Source organism: Acanthisitta chloris, unplaced genomic scaffold, assembly GCF_000695815.1.
Source record: "Acanthisitta chloris isolate BGI_N310 unplaced genomic scaffold, ASM69581v1 scaffold4742, whole genome shotgun sequence".
Classification (NCBI taxonomy): Eukaryota; Metazoa; Chordata; class Aves; order Passeriformes; family Acanthisittidae; genus Acanthisitta; species Acanthisitta chloris.
Window position 1 is genome coordinate 294 of NW_008662045.1, and position 22,723 is coordinate 23,016.

The 22,723-nt window shown below is 45.7% G+C and overlaps 1 protein-coding gene across 1 annotated transcript in view; it reads left to right on the top strand.

The window, feature by feature from the left end:
- Positions 1-326: 326 nt before the first annotated feature.
- Positions 327-22,723, top strand: part of NCAPD3 (non-SMC condensin II complex, subunit D3) — a gene marked incomplete at its 5' end in the record, with an annotated part of 31,003 nt that continues 8,606 nt past the window's right edge. Inside the window, 24 exons of the mRNA XM_009070442.1 lie at positions 327-481; positions 799-961; positions 1,837-2,012; positions 2,100-2,267; positions 3,071-3,132; positions 3,390-3,477; positions 4,713-4,846; positions 5,558-5,630; positions 6,286-6,408; positions 6,548-6,797; positions 7,321-7,383; positions 7,557-7,640; positions 10,496-10,569; positions 11,503-11,637; positions 12,955-13,172; positions 15,385-15,576; positions 15,906-16,003; positions 16,126-16,241; positions 17,572-17,679; positions 18,213-18,327; positions 18,566-18,667; positions 20,020-20,258; positions 21,161-21,240; positions 22,412-22,549. Of these exons, the coding sequence (XP_009068690.1) occupies positions 327-481; positions 799-961; positions 1,837-2,012; positions 2,100-2,267; positions 3,071-3,132; positions 3,390-3,477; positions 4,713-4,846; positions 5,558-5,630; positions 6,286-6,408; positions 6,548-6,797; positions 7,321-7,383; positions 7,557-7,640; positions 10,496-10,569; positions 11,503-11,637; positions 12,955-13,172; positions 15,385-15,576; positions 15,906-16,003; positions 16,126-16,241; positions 17,572-17,679; positions 18,213-18,327; positions 18,566-18,667; positions 20,020-20,258; positions 21,161-21,240; positions 22,412-22,549 (3,154 nt within the window). The remainder of the gene's footprint in view (positions 482-798; positions 962-1,836; positions 2,013-2,099; positions 2,268-3,070; positions 3,133-3,389; positions 3,478-4,712; positions 4,847-5,557; positions 5,631-6,285; positions 6,409-6,547; positions 6,798-7,320; positions 7,384-7,556; positions 7,641-10,495; positions 10,570-11,502; positions 11,638-12,954; positions 13,173-15,384; positions 15,577-15,905; positions 16,004-16,125; positions 16,242-17,571; positions 17,680-18,212; positions 18,328-18,565; positions 18,668-20,019; positions 20,259-21,160; positions 21,241-22,411; positions 22,550-22,723) is intronic.

The window sequence follows — 22,723 nt, forward strand, 5'->3', positions numbered from 1 at the left end:
CTGTCCCAGTCTCTGTCCCACACTCAATCTTGTGTTCGGTCCTGGTCCCTGTCCCAGTCTTGCTCTCCATTCTCTGTCCCTGCCCCAGTTTTGGCCCCGGTCCCAGTCCCTGCTCCAGTTTCAGTCCCATTCCCAGGATGGGGCTCTCCCCCTGTCCCGGTGCTGCCAGTGGCCCCAGGCAGTGGGATCCACTCCCGTCCTACACCTCCAGGCAGTGATGTCCCACTGGGATCACTGTGCCCCCTGTTCATTTCTGTGTGTTCTTTGAGTCAAAACGTGTTTGGAGCAATCTCCCACCTGGTGATTGTGATCCCTTCTCCTCGCAGTGTGGGTGGACTCGGTGTGGGAACTGGATTTCACGGAGACGGAGCCTCTGGATTCCTGCATAGCAGAGCAGATCACAGCCAACGGGCTGGACACCTTCACCTGCCTTTACCAGGCTCTGGCACCCTTTGCAGCTGAGGCTCAGGAGAGCAGAGAGGTGACACCACCTGCACTGGGCTCTGTCCTGCTCAACACCCATCCATCCCCTCTGTTTTCCTGTTGTTCACATCTATCCTGCCTTCAAATTCACAAAATACTCCAAGACTGCCCCAAAAAATTATTGTCTTACGTGCTGCAAAGCTTCACAATGAAGCTACTCCCAAACTTACGTATTATGATTATTCATATGCTTTAAAAAATGTAATATATAGAGGGTTGGTCACAGAAGCAACTGTTAAAATCTGAGTAGTGGCTAATTTTGGGCAGCTGTGTTATCATGGGGTTTCTCACTCTTCCTGGCCTGTTTTTCCTCAGAATGTCTGGACCTTGTTTGCTGAAAATGACCTGTCCCACCGCACCCTGGTGGCTGTGCTGCACCACTTTGTGTACGTGGGCCAGCACAAGAAAGCGAACGCACAGCAGAGGATTTACAGCCTGCACGCAGCTGGGCTGTACTTCCTGCTGCTGGAGATCCCAGGTGAGCCATGGGATGTGCCTCCTCATTGCTGGGCAAAGCAGCACTCAGCCAGGACCAGGTTTCTCTCATCTTTGAGAATCCCAGGTGGAGTAAGTGATGGTGCCTGTGCTGTTTGCTCGATGTCCCTGGAATCCTCAGGGACTGAGCTGAGATGTGGTGTGAGTGCTGAGCATTTGTTGCAGTCTGATGGCAGCTTGGCCTCCTGTCACCCTGTCACAAAGTGGTTTGATGGCCTTGCTCTGGGTCTGTGTCCTGTGACAAGGTCAGCAGAGAAACCCGCACAGAGCTGCAACCACACAGATCCTTCTGGTCTGACCATAATACACAGAAGCTTATTCCCATCCCTGCTCTGAGTTTTTTCACTGTGCAGCATTTGGATGGGTTCATTGTGAAATCAGAAATGTTAGTTAATAACCAGCAGTTGGAGTTTTCCAGCAGGGCAGTTCACAGCAGGATCCTTTTGTTTTCAGGGCTGAGGAAAGCTCTGAGGTTTTGCTGGTCTTCTTTACCAGCTAGAAGGGATCTCCTCTTGGAGAATGTCACTGCTGATGGCACATCATCCTGATGCAGCTGGGCTTTGCTCAGAGAAGTCTGTATTCTTCTCTTGAGCTTTCTTAGGCTCCTAGGGTAGTGCTTTGGTCCTGGGAATCTCCTTGACTGTCAAAGCAAATGGAGAGTTCAGAGCATCCCAGACTGGTTTGGGTTGGGAGGGACCTTAAAGACCATCTAGTTCTACCCCCCTGCTATGGGCAGGGACACCTTCCACTAGCCCAGGGTGCTCCAAGCCCCATCCAACCTGGCCTGGAACACTTTCAGGGATGGGGTTTGATGCTCTCTGTATTTTGAAGGTGACTGACATTGTGTTTTCTGGGCAGGCAGCATAGTTAACCAGCTGTTCCATCAAATGATGTTTGATAAATGTCTTTACACACTGACAAAATGTTGGCCTCAAGACCTGAGGAAAAGAAAGAAGTCGCAGGCTCAAAGCTCTCAGGGCAATGCAAGAAGAAACAGAAAGAAAGAAAAACCACCCAGGAACACCAACCTCAGTGTAAGATGTTTATATAATCTCCTCAGATCTGGGTCACTATTGATAAGCAAATTGTTGGCAAGCTGTTTCTCTTCTCTACCAATATAGTTGGAAGAGTTATTGGAAGAGGAGGAGGAAGAGGAAGGCGTTTACTTCTCCACAGAAGATCTTCTTCAAGTGCGCAATGCAGTATTCCTTCTTCTGAAAAACTTCTTAAGGCTTCTACCCATGTTCTCCCTGAAAGAAAAGCCTCACTGTTTGGAGAACTATGTGCAGGTAATAAGATTCAAGTCAAAGAACCTTATGTGCCTTAACACAAGCTTTTGGAGGATGTAGAACCCTCCACAGGAGGGATGGCAGCCCTGTCTTTCATCAGCTGGTCCCTGATGAGAGTGGCAGTGGAAATCTGAGTGTGCTGGTGCCTGCTGTGTCTATATTTCATGCTTGACACTTGCTGGCTAGTGCCAGGTGTTTAGGTAATAAGATTCAAGTCAAAGAACCTTATGTGCCTTAACACAAGCTTTTGGAGGATGTAGAACCCTCCACAGGAGGGATGGCAGCCCTGTCTTTCATCAGCTGGTCCCTGATGAGAGTGGCAGTGGAAATCTGAGTGTGCTGGTGCCTGCTGTGTCTATATTTCATGCTTGACACTTGCTGGCTAGTGCCAGGTGTTTAGAGAATCAAAGTGCTGGTGCCTGCTGTGTCTATATCTCATGCTTAACACTTGCTGGCTAGTGCCAGGTGTTTTGTTCAGAGAATCACAGACTGGCTTGTGTTGGAAGGAACCTTAAAGATTATCTAGTTCCACCTCTCTGCCATGGGCAGGGACACCTTCCACTAGCCCAGGTTGCTCCAAGCCCCATCCAACCTGGCCTGGACCCAGGGATGGAGCATCCACCACTTGTTGTGAGGTGCTTAACCCTCACCATTCCATGGGGAGACTTCTGGGCTTTGGGCTCTGCTTCTGTTCTGCTTCAAGGGAGGTGTTTGAAAGTTAGACTCCGTGGTGTAACCCCCACGCAGACCTGTGCATCTTCTCCTCAGGTGAATGAGCTCAGCTTGGCTTTCTTCCCTTGCAGGTCTTTGCTGAGTTGACAAGCTTCGAGCCAGTGTTGCATGAGTTTGAGTTTTCAGCAGCAATGTGAGCAAACAATTCTTAATGTTTATACAGTGCTTTGAACAAGTAAAGCCTTCAGCGCTTGTGTTATTGTCCTGGTTATACAAAAAGAGACCAATTCTTTTGCTAAAGATCATTAGATGTTCCACCTGCTAACAGCAAACAGCATCTCCTGAGTATTGAATGTTTTCCAGTCAATGAGCACTTTTAGTTGTAATACTTATAGTAAATGTTTCTCTGATGAAAGGGGAAGAGATCTCCTCTTTACCTTCTTTTCTTAGGGATTTCAATAAAGCCAAGTACATTCCTGAGCTGGCCTACTGTGGACTGCACTTGCTGTGTTCTCCTTTCCATGGGACAGAAGATCAGGTAAAAGTTGGACCAAATCCTCACAGCAGTTTTGAAGAGAAGTGATTGTTTCTTTCCTTCTCTGCACATCATTTTCGCTTGCATGTTTTTTATTTGTCACATTGAGTTTCCTCTTTGTGTGTGTGCAGGTCTTTGCTGGGTCAGAGGAAAGATGTTTTGGGGTTTTTTTTCCACTCCAGTCCTTATTCCCTTTGACTTGTTTGCTGATGCATTTGTGTGCGGTGAATTCTGTGCTCTGCTGACTCTTGTGGCAAATGAATCGAAAACACAAGATAAGCTGCAGTGGCATTTAGATCTGTGTCTTAAAAAAAGAGAATTCCAGGTTACTGCTTTTCCCTGGCATGTTCTTCTTCCCTGCTAGATGGAGCTCCAGCACCACCTGGCAGCTTTGTGGGGTTGGGCTGTGCAGCACTGGAGCATGATGGGGCAGTGCTGTGTGCAGGTGATGCTGAGCAGGGTTGATCCTCTCTCGGGGAACAGCCTGTGATCATGGCACAGCCAGCTGGACCAGAAACATCTCTGCTTTCCACTGTCATCTGGTTAAACTGCCAAGCAGACTGTGCCATCTTATCTGTGTGCTGTGGGTGAGGCTTTTAAAGTGTGGGTGTGAGTCTGTGTGAGCCTGCAAGTCCAGGGATTAGCAGCAGTCTAGTCAGGAAAACCTGGAGCTTAGTGCACACTGGCCTGGCACATACCTGAGTGCCTGCCCAGCTTCAGCAGCCTTAGCCCTGTGTAGGTTTTTCCTGCCTCCTTAGTCTCTCAGCCCAGAGCTGTTAACATGTGAGAACTCCCCTTCCCAGACCTGCCTCACCTTCCCTGCCTCTTCCGTGTGATCAGGGAATATCAGGATCATAAGGCACACAGTGGTCCCAAAAGGCAAGGAGGAACCTCCAAAAGGTTCAAGTTCACGTGGTGGTAAAAACATGGGTTTGGTTTAACATGTCTTCTGTGCAAAACCCAATGAATTTCCTCAAATTTCAGATGTTTCTGGGGGATTAAAGCCCACAGCTTTGGAGGGGGTCTGCTCATGCTTTCAGGAAGCCCTTTTTGGGCTTCATAGTCAGGAAAAATGTGTGTCTTAATGAATGGTCCCTCTTGGAATTGTTCTGCTAGAAGTCACACTTTGACCTGTGTCCTTGTTTGGATCTAAGTGTGTTTGGTTCAGAATCACTTCATACACCTGGTCAGAATGTTTTTCCATGGGAATGAACCTGGAAATGTCCTTTTCTTTCCAGACTCTTCGGTATATCTTCTGCCGAATCCTCAATGTCATTCTGATGGTGGAAAGTCGTGGACATTCCAGATATGAAATGCTTCCCATCACATCAGCTGTGACCAGTGCCAGGAATCAGGCTGTAAAATTTGTCAGGTGATGTACAAAGCTCTGGCAATTCCCTTGCTGGGTATGGCTGCTCTTTTCTTCTGGCATGCCTTAGCTTTGCTGTTGAGTTGATAAAGGGATGAGACAAACCAACACTGCCTTTGAAGTTGTTTGTGCAAATGGTGTTTAATTAAAATGTCTGTAATGGGAATTTCCTGAACTTGCTGGCAGAGGGGAAAGAAGGTGCTGTTTGACAGGGAAGTGGCTCTGAGTGGAAGGGACTTATCTTCTGTGTTTTCCTTTGTGTCAGTTTCTCAGGTCTTGTGTTTTACTACAGAGGATTGTAAAGGAAATGAAAGATTAACATCATTTCTCCTTAGTTCTTTTTCTCCTGCTTAATGATATGATTTGCCTGTGTTTATTATTCCCTACCGTGTGGGGATCCATGTTGTTGGGAAGTGCAGTTTGTGCAGAGATCCCCAGACAACATAGAAAAGTAGATTGAGAACAAAGAAGCTTTTCATGTTGTTCTACTTGTAGAAAGGCATTGGAGGATGTGTTTTCTGCCTGCAAAACCAAGTTAATGTAGAAAGTAAATAGGTCCATTCTCTGACCATGTCCTGCTGCACTAGCACTGATAATTCCAGAACACATGCTTTTCCTGACTCCTGTAGTGCATTCCAAAAGGAATGTCCTTATCTTGATTTCTCCTGTTATAATTCAGCCTCATTAAAATCTTCTTGGTTTTCCCCTGTGCAGTTTTCTGGTAGATGAGCTGAAAGAAGTTGCTTTTCCTGTTCTTCGAATATTACTGCAACATATCTGTGCCAAGGTATGCCAAGCTTTGCTGCTTCCTGAGCTGAACAACTCCTATGGATACACTGAAGGATCTGTAATAGTTAGGAAACCTGTTTTCACAATGTTTTGTAAGGAATGAAAGGATGTGATGGTGCAGTAGTGACCAAGGAAGCTGTGACTGTTCTCCCAGTCATTGATGGATGTTTCATAGTATGTTAAGGGATTGGAAGGGAGCTTAGAGATGATCCAGCCCCAACCCCCTGCCCTGGGCAGGGACACCTCCCACCAGAGCAGGTTGCTCAAGGCTTTAGCCAACCTGGCTGTGAACACTGCCAGGGTTGGGGCAGCCACAGCCTCCCTGGGCAACCTGGGACAGTGTCTCACCATCCTCACAGGAAAAACTTCTGCCTAATAGCTCATCTACATTTCCCCTCTTTCAATTTCTCTCCATTCCTCCTTGTCCTTTCTCTGCAGTTCCTGGCCCTCTGCAGTTTCCCTGGAGCCCCTTCAGCTCCTGGCAGGTTGCTGTGAGGTTTCCACACAACCTTCTCTTCTCCAAGCTGAACAGCTACATGTGACCATATCACCTCATTACATGAAAAAATACTCATCTTAAGCCCTGATATGCCTTTCTGGCTTTCAAGCAGAGCACTGAGACATCTCACCAAGCCATTGCCCTTGTCTTTCAGGTCCCAGATAAGGCTGATTATCGCACATATGCTGCACAGGCCCTGGTGACTCTGCTGAACAAACTTCCTTGTTTGGAGTTTGCTGACTTCATTACTTGGCTTTATAAATACTCATTGACCAGGGTAAGTACATCTCCTTGATGTTCTCCCAGTATTTTGAAGACGAAGGGTTTAAAATCAGCACTGCATAGCACTTACTGCTGGTACCCAAGTGCCTTTGCTTACCTTAACAGAGCACCTTGTATGCTTTTGCCTCCCACAGGTTGCCTACAGAGTGTTTGCTCTTGATGTAGCCCTGGCTTTGTTGGAGCTGCCAGAGAGGAATCTGGACAGCTCCTTCTCCGTGGATCATCAGAAGTTTGTCAAGCACAAGTTCTTAGTGCAGGTCATGGTGTTTGGCAGGTGCTCAGACAAAGCCCCTGTGGTTCGTAGCAAAGCTCTAAGCAGCTTTGCCCAGTGTCTGGATATGAAAGGTGCTGATACCTTGGACAGCATACAGGAGTTACTACAGGGCTGTAAGTACTATGGGAGTGAAAATTTTCCTTAAACTTTCTAGGGAATCATTGCTGGGAGGTAGAAGTTGTCAGGGACTTCAAACATGGCCTGTAGTGTCCATATGTGTTGTGTCATAATGAGAAGCAACAGATGAGTCTTGTTACTCATGAAGCTTTATATTTGGAAGGGATTTATTCTCGTGTATCAGTTCTAAAGAGATTCTTCCATGAGGTCCCTTTGAAGGATGTTTACAGACAACTGAAATTGCTCATTGGCAAAAAAAAGAAGCAGCAGTTCATTCGTGCCTGACAGCTGATTAAATCTTGAGTTGCCTTTTGCTTCTGCTAAGTTGTTCTGTTCGTGACTGGCATCCTGAACTCCCACAGGTGTGCTAAAGGCCAGATGGCACTGCTCAGAAGTATGCACAGAGCATCCCACAGTTAGATTACTTGCCCAAAAAAATAGGTGGAATGACAGAATATCCCGAATTAAAACACTTCATTTGACTTCTTTTTTTTTAAATTTCTTTTCCTTTGGCAGCCTCTGTCCGTACACTGTTGGAAGCAAACACAAACACTACGAGTGTGGCAGTCAGTGCAGAAGGTATAGAGTCATTCTCTTCCAGTAAGTCTCAGGCTTTTTTTGGCATGCCATCTCCTAAAAATATGTCTATCTGTTAGTGCTGGGGCATGCATGAGTCTCTGTTTAGCAGTGAACCATCTTGCTGGGTGAACATATGCCTTTTGTTGTTCTTTGACTCTTTTTTTCTCTTTCAGCTATGTCCAGCCATGCACTGAAGACCGTAACAGCTCTCAAAACTATTGAGCTGACAGGCAACAGTGACACTGCAGGGCTGGATGGTATGTCAAAATTCAACCAGCATTTTCAGATAGCTATTCAAAGCCTTAATTGAAATTAGGCTTTCTGGAGTGTGTTCATTGTCCATTTCTCAGAGGAAATGGGGACAGCTTTCTGTAGAGCTGTTAAAAAACACTTAGGGGTGATGAAGGGGGAGGAAGTGCCAGTCATAAGGAAATCCTATTTCCACTCAAGTCTGAAAAATACATTTAATCTTGAAATACTGATGTTCATTTGTACTAATGTGGTGGCAACACTTGTTGCAAAGGAGGTAATTTATCCTTTCCAAAAAGGATGGTAATTGATGTAGGATATAATACTTGGAACTCCATAAATGTCAAGGTAATTAAATCTCTTGCTCTAGTGCACAAAGAGCTGATCTATTTTGCTAGGTAAAACACAGCACCTTTGCCTAGCAGTGTTGTGGAGGGAAGGATCCACTTCTCTGCAGCATCAGGTGTTGCCTGGAGTTGAAAGCTTAGTGTCACATTGAATGTCCTGATGTAGCATGGCAAGCTGGTTCTCATTTGTTGATAGCATGAAATCAGCATGTAAGTTGGCTTTTGTGGCCACAGTGTTCCTTCTTTAAATCTCTCCCTTTCTTTTCCCTTTGCATGTAAAAGCTTTTCTTCCTAACCTTTAGGCCCCTGCCAGTATCTGTGCTCTCAGTTCTCGCTGTTCACCTCCCTTGAACTGCTGACAATTCAATTCTCTGCTTGCTTCACATCCTGCAGTTGTGCCTTTGTTCCCTGCCTCACGCTGCTCTTCACATGGGATCTCTCTCCCTATCTCCAGGAGCCAGGCTCCAATCTTCCCCATTGAAAGCTTCCTTTTAAAACATTTCACTGATAAATTTCCTTAATCTGCTCTCTCAGATAGAAAAGTCCTCCAGGCCACTCAAGGTATTGTGTATTCCCTGTTTAGTTGCAGGCTCCTCGTGCCAGAGGATGCCTGGTTTTGTATCCCATACCCAGCTGAGCATGCACTTGGCACTTGGCAAAACAAATTAAGAAAAGACTTGAATGAAAAAAGCCTGTCTGGAGCTCAAGAGGATACTGAAATTCGGAGCTCTCCGAGTCAGTCAAGGTGCATTAGCAAAGCTGTCTGGCACAGGCTTGTGCTGGGCTTATGCCTCTGCTAATTTTGCACTTCTCTGAAGACCAAACAGAAGTATTTTAGAAGAGAAATGAATCTTGGCTGAGGACAGTCAGAATGTGCTAAATGCTCAAGGGCAGCGATGAGGAAGGTTGGGGGTAAACCAAGGTGAGGTGTGCATGGCAGGATTACCTCTGCCCAAGGCACACAGACATTATCTTCCCTTGGTGTAGTTCTCAGCCATTTAGAACTTGAGTTTTTTGTTTGTTTTGCTTTTTTTCCCCACTCTCTTTTCTCTGTCACTGTGAGTGAACTCAATGTCAAAGCGTGATTATTTTAGCACATTTGGTCCTTTCACAGGAGCTGCACTATTTTCATGGCAAAACCTTGCAATAAAAAGGTTCTGTGCTCTTCCTGCCCAGCTGTTCTCAGGAGGAGGAAGGGATTGCAGTTAGCTGCCCATTAAGAAAGCTCAGATCAAAGTCCCTTTGCTAAAAATGTATTTTTAAACTAGTTTCGATTAGTTCCCTGTGACTAATCCTATTTCTTAATGGCAACAGAGTGGATGTCCATATGAATCTCCCTAACAGATCTCCAAATTTGGCATATTCTATGATTCTATGATATATTTGGGAAATCTGACTTAATGCTGTGAGAAACTTAACAAACAGCAAGAAATAGAAGCCTTAAAAGCAATGGTAAAAGGCTCAATGTGATTAGGGCCAGTTTGCCAATTGCCTAATGATTCAAAAGGTGAGAAGTAATTGATTGTGGCTCTGTGTTTTCACCTCTGTGCCATTTAACAAACTTAACACCTTGCTGATGTGTTTTTCCTGACAACATGCAGAAGTAAGTATGAATATGATTGTGGAAAGTAGAATTGGAGCTCTGAATTGACAGTCAGGGAAGAGAGATGTGTTCTGGTCTCCTTTTAAGACTCTTAGGTGGTTCTTTGCAGCTGCCACTGCAGCCTCAAGGAGTTAAAAAATGGGGCCATTTCTCCTCTATATATTCAGCTTATATATTAATGCTTGGTACCGTGGGGAGCTCTGAGGCATAACTCACAGGAGGTTGTAGGTGTTCTCAGCTCTGCATAACCCACCTTGGCTCTGTGTTGGCTCCATCTGTCTGTGCTCTGCCCTTTCCCACAGGTAGAGGGTTACCTGTGCTTTTGTTAGAGCTGTGCATGATTCATCTGATGAGCTTTTCAGACTGTGAAGGTAGGCTAACATCTTTTATGCAGGCAAACAAAGAGGTCAGAAATGACAGGTTTTGTAGGTTCTTTGCTGCCTCCATCAAGTCATTGGGTTTGTAATTTTCTTTTGTGATCTGTTAAGATGTATTTTTCAAGGGAAAGAACTTGGAAAAATGTTTAGGTTTGTTTCTCTTTATAGGTTATACCTCATTCTGGATTGTTCTGGGTGGTTTTTATTGTGCTTTGTTCATTCTTTCTCCCTTCACTCTGAAAGTTGCTACAGAATTTGTTGCTCAGTTGAGTTGGGAGCTGTGTTGGTCCTTGCACTGGGTGTTAGTGCTGCTTAAGGGTGGTGAGACACTGGCACAGGTTGTCCAGAGAAGCTGTGGCTGCTCCATCCCTGGGAGTGTACCAGGACAGGGTGGATGGGGCTTGGAGCAACCTGATCTAATGGAAGGTGTCCCTGCCCATGGCAGGGGATGGAACCAGATGAGCTTTAAGGTCCTTCCAACCCAAACCATTCTGTGATTCGAAGAAGTAATTTCTTTTTATCCCTGTTTTGGATAGGAAAAGAAATCATGGCCATGCTGAGAGTGAGAGCTGGAGATGAGAAAACCAACGTGAGGAAATCTGCTCTGCAGGTACAGTGGTTTCTTTGCATCCTTCCCTCAGCACTTCTCAGTGATTACCCAAAATGCTGTTACATAAGTAATGAGGCCACAGTGCTGTCGCCAGCTCTGCCACTTTGCCCACTTGTAGCTTCCTGCTGTCCCTGCAGAGTCCCTGCAGGCCTTCAAGATCTTGTTTACTAGTTCCTGATAAGTAAATAATGCAGGGATAATGATGGAAAATTTTTCTAGCACCCTCGCTGCCATTCTGTTATTCCGTCATTTGCAGAGAGAGGCTCTTGTCAAATGTCAATAGGCATTTCAATTAAGAGACTTCCTCATAAACTAAAGCATATTAGCTGCTTAGTTTGTTTTGACCTTGTTAGCAAAGGGATTAGGTTATATCCAGCCTCTTTTTTTGATTGAGCTGGGTGTTGCTTTTTGCTCAGTTGTTGAAGTCGTTATGTTTTACAGAGAGATGCTGCAACGACAACTTCCTCGTCTTTAAAAATAGGTGTCTGCTGCTCACTGCCTTCCTCTGCTAGTCCTCTTCACCCCAGCTCTTCCCCCTCAATTCACACACTGATTTGAGCTTCCCAGTTAAGACTTTACAATTCTGGTTTTAATGCCTTTGGATCCAAAACAAAAACAAATCCCCTTTTCCTTTTTGCCAGCTAAGAGCTGTAGCTCATTCAAGACATGTTATTTTCAAGGGGAAATCGTGGCATTCACCCCATCCAAATGCTGTTACAAAACAGGAACGACTGAAATGATATTTTCTCTTTCATTTTACACCTCTGGTTGTGCCCAGTGCTCATGAATTGTTGATGTGCTGCCTCCCTCTCCCTGCGAGATCAGCGAATCTCTGGTTCAGGGCAGCAGGGGGGGTAGATTGTATTTCTGATTCTCCACTCAATGCCCACTGCCAGCATTCCCAACAAAGTTCTGCTGCTCTTTGCCTTGCAGGTGTTTGTGGGCCTGCTGAAGCACAGGCTGATCCCTTGCACTGCAGAGGATTTGTCCATGCTCCAGGAGCGCTGCCGGGACCCCGCGGTGTCCATACGGAAACAGGCCCTGCAGTCCATGACAGACCTCCTGCTGGTGAGGGAAAAACAGGAATTTTCCTGCAGACTTATGGGTTAAAAGGAGGAGGAACCAACCCAATCTGTTATTCATTCAGTGACTTGCATTTGATGACTGTGCTCTAATTTTTTTTTCATTACCTTTTGACTCGGAAGTCATGACTCACCCTGATAGCTCCTTGTGATTTATGGAGAGTGATTCCAACGGTTAGAAACGTGGATTTTTTTTATTTTTTTTTTTGTTTTTTTTCTCTGTTGGCTGTTGATTTATGTGTCATGAACAAAATGTTTATGTTGCTGGCCTTCTCAAGTTAAAAAAAGCCCTGAATCACTTTCAGATGTAATGTGGAGATGATAGCACTGCTATATTTTTCTTTCTTTTCTATTTATTCACAAAGGGTTTGTAACTCAGGCTCAGAGAACAGGATTTATATTGAGCAAAGCCCTTTTTTTCTTAGTGCTAAATCATCTGCTGCACAGCCTCACTGCAATACTGTTATAATTCTTTATAGGGTTTCAAAACAAAATATTCTAGTGCTTTGGCAGAAGCACCAGGTATTTATCATAGATGTGATCAAATACCATCAGAGATGTGATCAAACACCTTGTGATGTTGAGGAGACATAAGTTCACCTGTTCCACCTTGCAGTGCCAGGATGCTAGGATTGATTAAAGTTCATTTTCAAAGTCAGTAACTGAGCCTGGAGGCCTTTACTGACCATATCCATGCATAATAATTCTCCTCCTCTTCTCTGCTCTGGTGAGACCCACCTGGAATACTGCACACAGTTCTGGTGTCCTCAACATAAGGAGGACATGGAACTGTTGGAGCAAGTCCAGAGGAGGCCACGAAGTTGCTAAGAGCACTGGAGCATCTCCCCTATGAGGACAGGCTGAGGGAGCTGGGGCTGTTCAGCCTGGAGAAGAGAAGGTTGTGTGGAGACCTCAGAGCAACTTTTCAATATCTGAAGGGCCTACAAGGAGCCAGAGAGGGACTCTGTGTTAGGAACTGCAGGGACAGGACAAGGGGCAATGGGTTCAAACTGAAGGAGGGAAAGTCTAGATTGGATGTGAGAAAAAAGTTTTTCCCTGAGGCTGGGGAGACACTGGCCCAGGTTGCCCAGGGAGGCTGTGGCTGCCCCAACCCTGGCATTGTTCACAGCCAGGTTGGCTAAAGCCTTGAACAACCTGCTCTGGTGGGATGTGTCCCTGCCCAGGGAAGGGAGTTGGGACCAGATAATCGGATAGGTCCATTCCAACCCTTAAATTCTATGATTCTCTGATATAGGTTCATCTTTGACTTAAAAAATGTTTCTAATATATGTGTTTCTCTCAGTTTGAGCCCAGCAATGTGCTACTGCAGAAGGCCTGGTTACGTGGGGTGGTGCCTGTTGTGGTGGATGCAGAAAGTTCTGTCCAGGAAAAGGCTTTGGATTGCCTTTATCAGCTCTTGTTGCAACATATAAAATCTTATAAGGCCAGGAGTGATGATGGAAAGCAGGAGCTGGCGTGGAATCTGCTCACCCTCTTGTGTGCAGAAAGTCAGGAGCTGAAGTAAGTGCATTTTCCCCTTCCCTTTTCACCTTCACCTTTCTGATGGCTCTGCTGTAAAAGCCCTTTTTGGGATGCTTTCATTGCCTTTCCTATGTTAGCATTCAGGGACAAAATGGAGATTTTTTTTTTTTTTTTGTACTTTTAATCCCATTAGAACACACAACTTTTCCTTTACAGAAAGAAATTGCCTGTTAACTGGAGGGCTAAGATAACAGTATGAGTTTGTGCTCTGAGTGCTCTCATCCCCTGCTTGGCCACAGACCAGTGGGTATCACAGTTGACATACTGTTAAAATGCACATGCTGCCTACTGTACAAGGACAAGAAACTCAATTTCTTAGGGTTTTTTCCCAGCTATTTAAATTCCCTGCTTGAAACAATCAGTATAAGTGCACATTACTGCTAGAAATGGAAACTATCATCTTGTGAGGTGCTCGTGTTGCTCTGCCAGTTCCTGGCACAGAGGAGCTGTTGAGCATGGACAAAAATAAGTATCAAAAAATGATGTGGCCAGCAGGACCAGAGAAGTGATTGTCCCTCTGTGTTGGGCACTGGTGAAGCCCCTTGAGTCTTGTGTCCAGTTCTGGGCATCTCACTGCAGGACACTGAGGGGCTGGAGGTGTCCAGAGAAGGGAATGAAGCTGGGGAAGGGTCTAGAGAGTAAGTCACATGGAGAGAGGCTGAGGGAGTTGAGGGGTCTCAGCCTTGAGAATAGGAGGCTCAGGGAGGACCTTCTCACTCTACAACTCTCTGCCAGGAGGTGCAGCCAGGTGGGGTCAGGCTCTGCTCCCAAGGAGCAAGGGACAGGATGAGAGGAAATGACCTCAGGCTTTGCCAGGGGAGGTTCAGGTTGGACACAGAAGGAATTTCTCCCTGGAAGGAGCTGTCAGGCATTAGAATGTGCTGCGCAGGGAGGTGGTGAAGTCATCATCCCTGGAGATGTTCAAGGAACAACTGGACGTGGCACTCAGTGCTCTGCTCTAGCTGACAGGGTGGTGATGTGACACAGGTTGGATTTGATGGTCTCCAGAGGTCCTTTCCAACCTCAGTGACTCTGTGACAAGCTGGCAGGTGGTGAGAAGAGTTCAGTATTCCTTTGTGTCAAGTATTTTCACTTGCTGCTCTTGTTACCTGTGCTCTCTCCCAGGACTCAAGTGTTCACACACAGCAGTGTTGCAGCTGCTCTGGATGCTCTGATAGCACATGAATATTTAAGTCAAATGGAGGTGTTCCTCTGACAGAAGTGAGAGAGGATATATAAAGCAAGAACATCACCTTGTATTAATTCTTATGTACAATATGTTACTTGTCTTATGACAAATCGAATTATTCTGCCTTTTGCAGATCGCTGTGGGAAGGAGCAGGAGAAATGGGATGAGACACAGTGTGACAAGGACACAACATTGACTAAAGACAGCTGTATGTTTATTAGTCAACAGGGCATAATAGCTCAGAAATAGAAAATGAGCTACTGGTAGTGCTGCCATGCCAATTGTGGGACTGTCATTGTTCTAATTTGGGCCATTTTGTAACACACTTGGCAGATTCATGGCACCTTCTTCTTCCTGACCTTAGAGTACCTTGCAGCCTGGTAAAGCTCACAGCTTTTTCAGTGTGAGGTAGGTCATTAGGGTTAAAGAGAAAAATGAGCAAGGTGTGATGCCTTAACATGACTGTCCTGTCCCATTATCCATGGGAGCGTTCCAGGCCAGGTTGGATGGGGTTGGAGCAACCTGGTCTAGTGGAAGTTGTCCCTGCCCATGGTAGGGGATGGAGTGAGATGAGCTTTAAGGTCCTTCCAGCCCAAACTGATTTATGATTCCATAGTGATGGGTTTTAAATCACAACTGCTAGAAAGTCTTCGTTAAAAATTGCTGAGCTTATTTTTTCTTGATGTGTCGTGGTACCAGTTGGACCTTCTGTCTTCCTGCCCCAGAGAGCTTCCATCCATGCAAGTATGCCAGGTCTGTCCTGGCATGTTATTCTACATGCCTGGCATGTTATTCTACATTCCAGTTCATAACTGGGACAGTTATGAACTGAAGGCTGAAAATATGTAGTAAATACGTCAATTCTGAGCAGGAATAGTGGGAATGCCAAGGGATAACAGCTCTGTTTTGTTGCCCAGTGCATCCTGGACAGGCATGTTTGATTTTACTCACTGTTTTGTTTGTTTATTCCTCCTTGAACTTGCTTTCCTTTCTTCCCTGCAGCCGTTACCTGAGCAAAGCTTTCCACATGTGGTCCAAGCAGAGCAAGTTCTCCTCCGCTTTCATCAATAATGTCCTGTCTCATGTGCAGACAGAACATGCTGTGGCAGCTTGGATGCTGCTGGCTAAGGTGGCAGGTTCTTCACCCAAACTGGATTACTCCAAGATCATTGAGTCCTGGGACAGTGTCAGCAGGTGTGTGTCTACTTTGAGCTCCATGCCACAGGAGAGAGGTGAGGGTGAAGAGGAGGAACAGACCAAGTGAGCATGTTCCCTCCTTCCATGGGCTGTTCAGCTGCTTGGATCACACTTCTTTCTTGAGGCAGTTGATTCTCCAGCTGGCAGGCAAGCAATGGCCTCAAGATTTGTGCACTAACCAACTCTTTCCTTAAGCTTTTTGAGTTCTCATTGGGTTTGACAGGTCTGCCTTAATAATGCATATCCCAGATGAAAGGATTTTTCAGCTCTGATTTGGTGGTGTTCCTCAGAGTTCATGTTGCTTTGTCTGCTCCACTGTTTTTCAGGCAGCAGAACGTGAACCCTGATACTGTAGGACACATCCTCTGTGTCATTGGGCATGTGGCAAAGCACCTCCCAAAAAGCAGCTGTGAGAGGCTGATTGGTGAGTGGCCCTGAGGAGCTGCAGGGGGGAAGGCTTTGTTCCTCCCTCTAGCAGTTAATTCTCCTCCAAAAGCACTTGATAAGCCTAGAAAACACTCATTTTGTGTGTGGTCTCGTCCTCAGATAACATCAAGAGCTGGTTGAAGCAGTCTCAGTGTCCCTTGGAGGTGATCAGCCCAGCTGTGGAAAGCCTGCAGAAGCTCTGCTATGCATGTGCAGAAGTGCTGGAGGAGAGACAGGTGTGGCTTAAAATATGCCTTTTAAAATAGCTTGTTCCCCACTTAGGGGGTTGTCTCTGGGAGGCAGCTCTGTCTCCAGTCTGTGGGATGATTAGCTCTAAAATAGAGGATCTGACTCCAGCAACTTGGAGCCTGTTCTGCTCAGCTCCCTGACTTGCTTTCCTGCACTTGTGCTGCAGAACATCCTGTACCCAAGGATGAACTTGTAAGGAATCTTTCTTCAATAGGATTTTCCCCCCCACACCAGAAATACCTTTCATTTACCTTCTGCCCATGTTAAGAGTTCCTACAGCAAGACCTGTTGCTGTGCCCATAGGACTGAGCTTTTTCTCAGGCTTGGGCCAGTGTGAAGCTATAGATTCATACCATTATCAATGTTGTATCAGAATAGATGTGTAGAAACACTCATTTTCTAGACCTCTTTCATGGGACCAAACAGGCAGTTAATAACATGCACATTTTTCTGCCCCTGTTTGTTTTATGCCATAGTTTAGTTCCACACACACAGTGGGAAGTTAGGGCCATATTTTGCTGGTAAAATAGAGATCTCAGCCCGAGCACACTTGCATAGAAGCTAAAACTGATGTAGATATCTCTCCCTAATGATTTCTCCTTGTGTATGTTTCTATTTCTCTTCCAATATTGATGACATCTCTTTTATAAGGAGCATCCCAATAAAGTTTAGTAAACGGGATGCAAAACTGCACACTCTGTGATTCAGACACCAGGGTAGGGTGATGCTTTCTGGCTTTTCAGCTGACAGTCAGAAAATCCTCCCTTGTAGGTGCAGTCACCACAGCCTGGTGGCTCAGCTGCCACACACACATGCATTTAGTTTCCTGTGTTACCAGTTTTAGATGATGGAAAACCAGAAATGAGGCTTTATTTTCATCCCATTCTATCCCAGACAATCAGCTTTTTTCTCTGTTTCCCCTCCACCCTTTGGAATTCACATCATGTTCCCATTGGAATGGAGCTGCACTTTGCAAGCAGCATCTCCAAATTCACAGAGACACCTCGGGAGTGTTGGATGTACATGAAACAGTCACTTCAGTCCTTTTGGTTTAAGTATGTGTGATTTCTATAATGAAGTAAACTTAGGCCTGTGGATCATTAAAAGCCAAATTTTCCAAGGTGTTTTGACATCCTTTTGATGTGCAGGAAGAATCTGAAAGCTCTAAGGCACTATCAGATTGATTTTTAATAGGACTTAGATTATTAAAAGCATATAAGGACTTTCATATTAGGGATTCATGTGTGGACAGATATTACAGCTACCTTTTGTTTAATTAATCAAGTGCTGCATTAATTGTGTTTAATTATGGAACAGGAGCTGCTCAACCAGGTGTGTGGAGATTTACTATCCACCTGTGAGAGCTATATCTCCACTATAGTCCTCAAAGAGGATGGAGCAGATCAGCTGCAAGAAGAATTCTTGGTAAGTTTTGGTTCCCCCTCACTGATTATTTAAGGGCTGTAGGTGTACTTGGAATTGATGTTCCTGAAAGTTCATGGTAATAACTGGGATAATAGGAAAACAGTGATGTGCACACCTTGTGTGTGTGTGTATGTAATGAAATCTACCTCTGGGCCTGGCAGCAATGTGAGAGTTTCACACAGTTGCTTTAAGGATATGATTACCCCATGTATTTTTAATAAAATTACATGAGCTTTTTGCTGTGTTTTTCCACTCAAACCTCTTAGATGAGCTGTTTGGGAAATAAGTCTGTGAAATGCTTGGAATGCTTTGAGGAGTATTTCAATATTATTAGTAGATGTGTGGGGGGTTAGAGCATATCAAACACACCCACCCAGGATTTCTGTTTCAAAGCTTCACCTTCTGTTCTCCAGCCACTGCCTTGAAAGGACTGAAGGAATTTGGAGTTGTTTCTGGAGAAGTATCAACTCCTGCTGACTTAATTTGCAGCTCAGCCATTGTCTTTTGACTGCAGTGTTGCTTTACCTCTGCAGGTGAGACACCTCTTCCTCTTGGGTGAGGTTGCCCAGCTGTGCCCAGCCAAGGTGGAGAAACGCATCTTCCTTTTGGTTCAGTCCATTCTGGCTTCTCCTGGCAACGAGGACCAATGTGAGGAGCTCTCCTTTAGTTTTGAATTTAGACACAACACTGTTTGCCAGGGCATGTGGTGGCTGCCCTGACCCTGGTGGTGTTCAAGGCCAGGCTGGATGAGGCCTTGAGCAACCTGATCTAGTGAGGAGGTGTCCCTGCCCAAGGCAGGGGGTTGGGACTAGATGATCTGTAAGGTCCATTCCAACCCTTAAATTCTATGATTTTATGTTTTCGTTCCTGACTTGTTCTTTTCCAGTGTCTACAGACAGTGAGGAGATTCCAGCTTCCCAGCCACTGTCCCAGTTCAGGGGCTCAGCCATGCCTCCTGTGGTCAGGGCTCATGCATTCATCACGCTGGGTAGGTGCCACCCTGCACTAGAAATGTTCCTTCGTGTATCTCAGCCTTTCTGGGGAAGTTCTGCCCAAAATCCTGGAGAAAAGGAGGCTCAGGGGAGACCTTATCACTCTCTGCCTGAAAGGAGAGTGTAGCAAAGTTGGGAATTGGCCTCGTCTCCCACATGAAAAGTGACAGGACAAGAGGAAACAGCCTCAGGCTGCACCAGGAGAGGTTCAGGCTGGACTTCAGGAGGAATTTCTCCATGGAAAGGGCTGTCAGGCATAGGAATGTGCTGCCCAGGGAGGTGGAGTCACTACCCTGGGAGATGTTCAAGGAACAACCGGACATGGCACGCAGTGCTCTGGTCTGGCTGACAAAGTAGTGATCAGTCACAGGTTGGACTTGTTGGTCTCAGAGGTCTTTTCCAGCCTAAATGACTCTGTGACAAGCAGTGTCAGTTGTGACAGATAGCCACAGCGTGCTCTGTTTGCATTACCTCAGCTCATAGCTTTGAGCAGTGCAGATATCCATGGTAACAAGTTGCACAAACCCTAAAAACTCTGCCAGCTCTGTCACTGCTTCTCCAGGTGGCTAATGCATTAATAGTGATCGATAATTAGCAGTGTCCTCCAGAGCTGTGCTGTCCTTGTACTCAGAGCTGGTTGCTGTCTGTCTGAAGGATCATCTTGCATACAAGGTACTCATCAGAGAATGAAGAGAACTTGGTGCTTTTGATGTAGTTTAGAGCAGAATGAGTAACTGTGTGCAGTCATTCTCCTCAGCATGAGGGAAGAGCTGCTTTTAGAGATGCCTGGTCAGTCCTCATCTTTGTGGAGAGTACAAAGAGAAAGTTCTGGGGTTTAATACCTCTGTGGTTAGGAACAAGTGTCTCTTGCAGATAGGCAGCGTTATACTTTCCTTAACTTCTTTGGGAAGTTGAATACTTTTGTACAGAGTATAGAAACAGGGAGAAGTGATGTTGGAATGCAGGCTATTTTATTTTAGGCTGGTTCAGTGATGCTCTCAGAGGTGGGTGTCTCCCTGCTATGCCTATGACAGCTGGGGCTGTTCTTTTTAGCTGCTTTGAATAATACCCTGTACACAGAAATAGTTTGCTGTGAAGGAGGGAATTTGGCATAGAGACCCACTCTATAGGTCTAAGGGGAGTTTGGAAGAACTTGAAGTACCGTCTCTGAGGGAGATCATGCAGATTGCTCATCAAGTTCCAGCATGAGTTGCTTGTTTATTCCCCTTGTTTACTTCCTGAGTCCTTTCTTGGCTCGTGTTGGACTTGGAGGAGGCAGCAAGTTGGGCTGGGGTGGTTGGGAAGGAGAATAAATTCACAGCACTGACTGTCCTGCTCTTTGTCACAGGTAAGTTGTGTTTGCAGCACGAGGACCTGGCAAAGAAGTGCATTGCAGCCCTGGCTCGGGAGCTGGAGGTGTCACAGGACGTGGCTGTGCGCAATAACGTTGTCATTGTGATGTGTGACCTCTGTATCCGGTACACCACCATGGGGGACAGATATATTCCCAACATTTCCTTGTGCCTCAAGGACCCAAGTCCCTTCATCCGTAAGCAGACACTGATCCTGCTCACAAACCTCCTGCAGGTAAGTTGAGTGTGTGCTCACAGCTCTCTCCAGGCACCTCCAACTGAATCCTGCCCACCTGTATTGCTTGTCCCTTGATTCATCTCCACATAATCAAGAATTATTTAAACTAGGTACTTTGGAACTGGTACAGGTTGCCCAGGGAGGCTGTGGCTGCCCCAACCCTGGCAGTGTTCACAGCCAGGTTGGCTAAAGCCTTGAGCAACCTGCTCTGGTGGGAGGTGTCCCTGCCCAGGGCAAGGGATTGGGGCTGGATGGTCTCTCATGTCCATTCCAACCCCTAAAATTCTGTGATTCTGTGATTGTTACTGCTTTTTTTGCTAGCTAGGCAGAAATCACATCGATGACACTTAACACAGTTGGGCACTGAGATCATTTGAGACAATGGTTACCTCTTTTCTTATTTGGGTTGGGTTGAACTCCCTTCAATTTCCCTTCACTGTGAGTAGATATAACAAGCATCACAGCACCTTTTTTCTCCTGCTGTCTCTGCTTAGTCTTCTAAAGGTGTGAATGCTGAGAGGCTGAAGATGTTTACCCTTCCAGTGTTCACATGAACTCACTCCAAGCAAGTTTGGAGTGCATTTTGCTCTGAAAACAGTGTTGAAGAGCATATCTGCCTTGGGATGGGAGAATAGATTCTTCATTTTCCTACTTTTTTTCTTGATAGCAGTGGTAAACCTGGTGCTGCTGTGGCATTTATGCTGCTTAGAACATCCTCTGAAACACTGGTTGGTTTTTTTTTTTGTGTACCTCTGGCTGAAGTTTTGGAGCTTGTTCATTTGCCTGATGTATATTCTGCTAAGCTTCCTCAGGTACTGTCCTGACTTCAGCCTGAAGGTTCACCCTAGGTTTTTCCTGGTTCAGGTTGTGATAATTTACTCTCTGCTGGTTTCTGACAGGAGGAGTTTGTGAAATGGAAGGATTGTCTCTTCTTCCACTTCATCAGCGTTTTGGTGGATCCAAACCCAGATATTGCCAGGTAAAATCCTCATCTGTGGAATAATACAGGAGGGCAAGATCAGAGCTGTCCTCAAACCAAACTCAGGCTGGCACCTTCACATATGAAGAAAAGCTCCAGTGAGAGAGTAGATTATCCCATTAACCTCTTCACTTCCTCAGCTGATCAGACTTTAGGGTCTGCAGTGGGAGCAAAGAAGTGGTGAACCTCTATCCAGGTCATTTGTGTGTCCCAAAGTAGGAAGCTGTGAGTCTTTGCCTGTCTACAGAACATGCAGCTCAGTTACCCAGACTCAGTTACCCAGAAAAAAGGAATTTTGGAAACAAGTCTTTAGGAAATCTTCCTCTTGTTTGGTTTGGTTTAGGACTAGGATTAAATACATTCCTTCAGCCTTCTGCCACATTTTGTAGTCCTTTGACATGTCAGAGGAGTTAAGCACCCTAGCTTTACGTGCATGTTTATGAAGTTCTCGTGGGTTTCAAAGTCTCCAGCTGCTCTGTTACCTGAGCAGTGAGTAGGGCAGGTGTCTCTCAGATGGTGGATCATGCAGAGATGCTGGATGCAGAGGACACCTGGACACCTTGCTGCTTGTTTCTGTCTGGAACAATCAATCAGAGATGGCTGTTTGCAGGACCTGTTGTCCCTTACTAATGCATATTCACGTTTTCTTTTCTCTTCAGTGAGTTCCTAATATCTGAAAACATCTTTCCAGTAGATGGTGACATTGCAGCATCATGATCCTGCAGGAACATAGTGCTGTTTCTTTGGGAGCCTTTTCCTTTGCATCTGCATTCAGTGGCTGCATCCAGACAAAACTAGGTGTTCAAGCCTGGGGTTGACTTGCAGCTCTTGTAGGACTTTTGGTCTGTGTCTCAGCCAGGGTGGAACTTAAGCTGTATAGATAATCAGAGTGTCATGCCTGGATTTATTTCTGGCTCTGTTTAATGGCCATAAAATAAGCAGCATTGTGGGTGTTGGAAATGTCTGTCTCTTCCTGGATGAAGAAAGGCTTAAAGTCAGTGAGTTGATAGTCTTGGTCAAGCCCAGATGGAGCTGGGCAAGAGTTAAATGTGGTATTGAGTGAGAATTGGCAGAGGAAAACCATCCTCCTGCCTTGTGAGCCCTACACTGTGTTTCAGGGGTGGCTCTTAGAAACGACCTCATGACAAGTCCTTTCTTTTCCTCCTTTCAGGTTTACAGAGTTCTGCCTGGTGCATGTCTTACTGAAGAGGAATCCAGTCATGTTCTCCCAGCACTTCATTGAGTGCATCTTCCACTTCAATGGCTATGAGAAGCACAAGAAGTACAACAGGTTCCCTCAGAGTGCAAGGTCAGTTGAGCACATTTCTGTCTCATTTCTGCTGAGTTCTGGCCTGTCTGGCCATGCAGCTCTCAGTGCACTCATGGCACTTCATAATTACATATGGCACAGAGTGAAAACAGCTAGAGGAACCAGTGTTGAATTGTCCTGCCTTCCCTGTGACACTGCTGGGATGACTTCTGC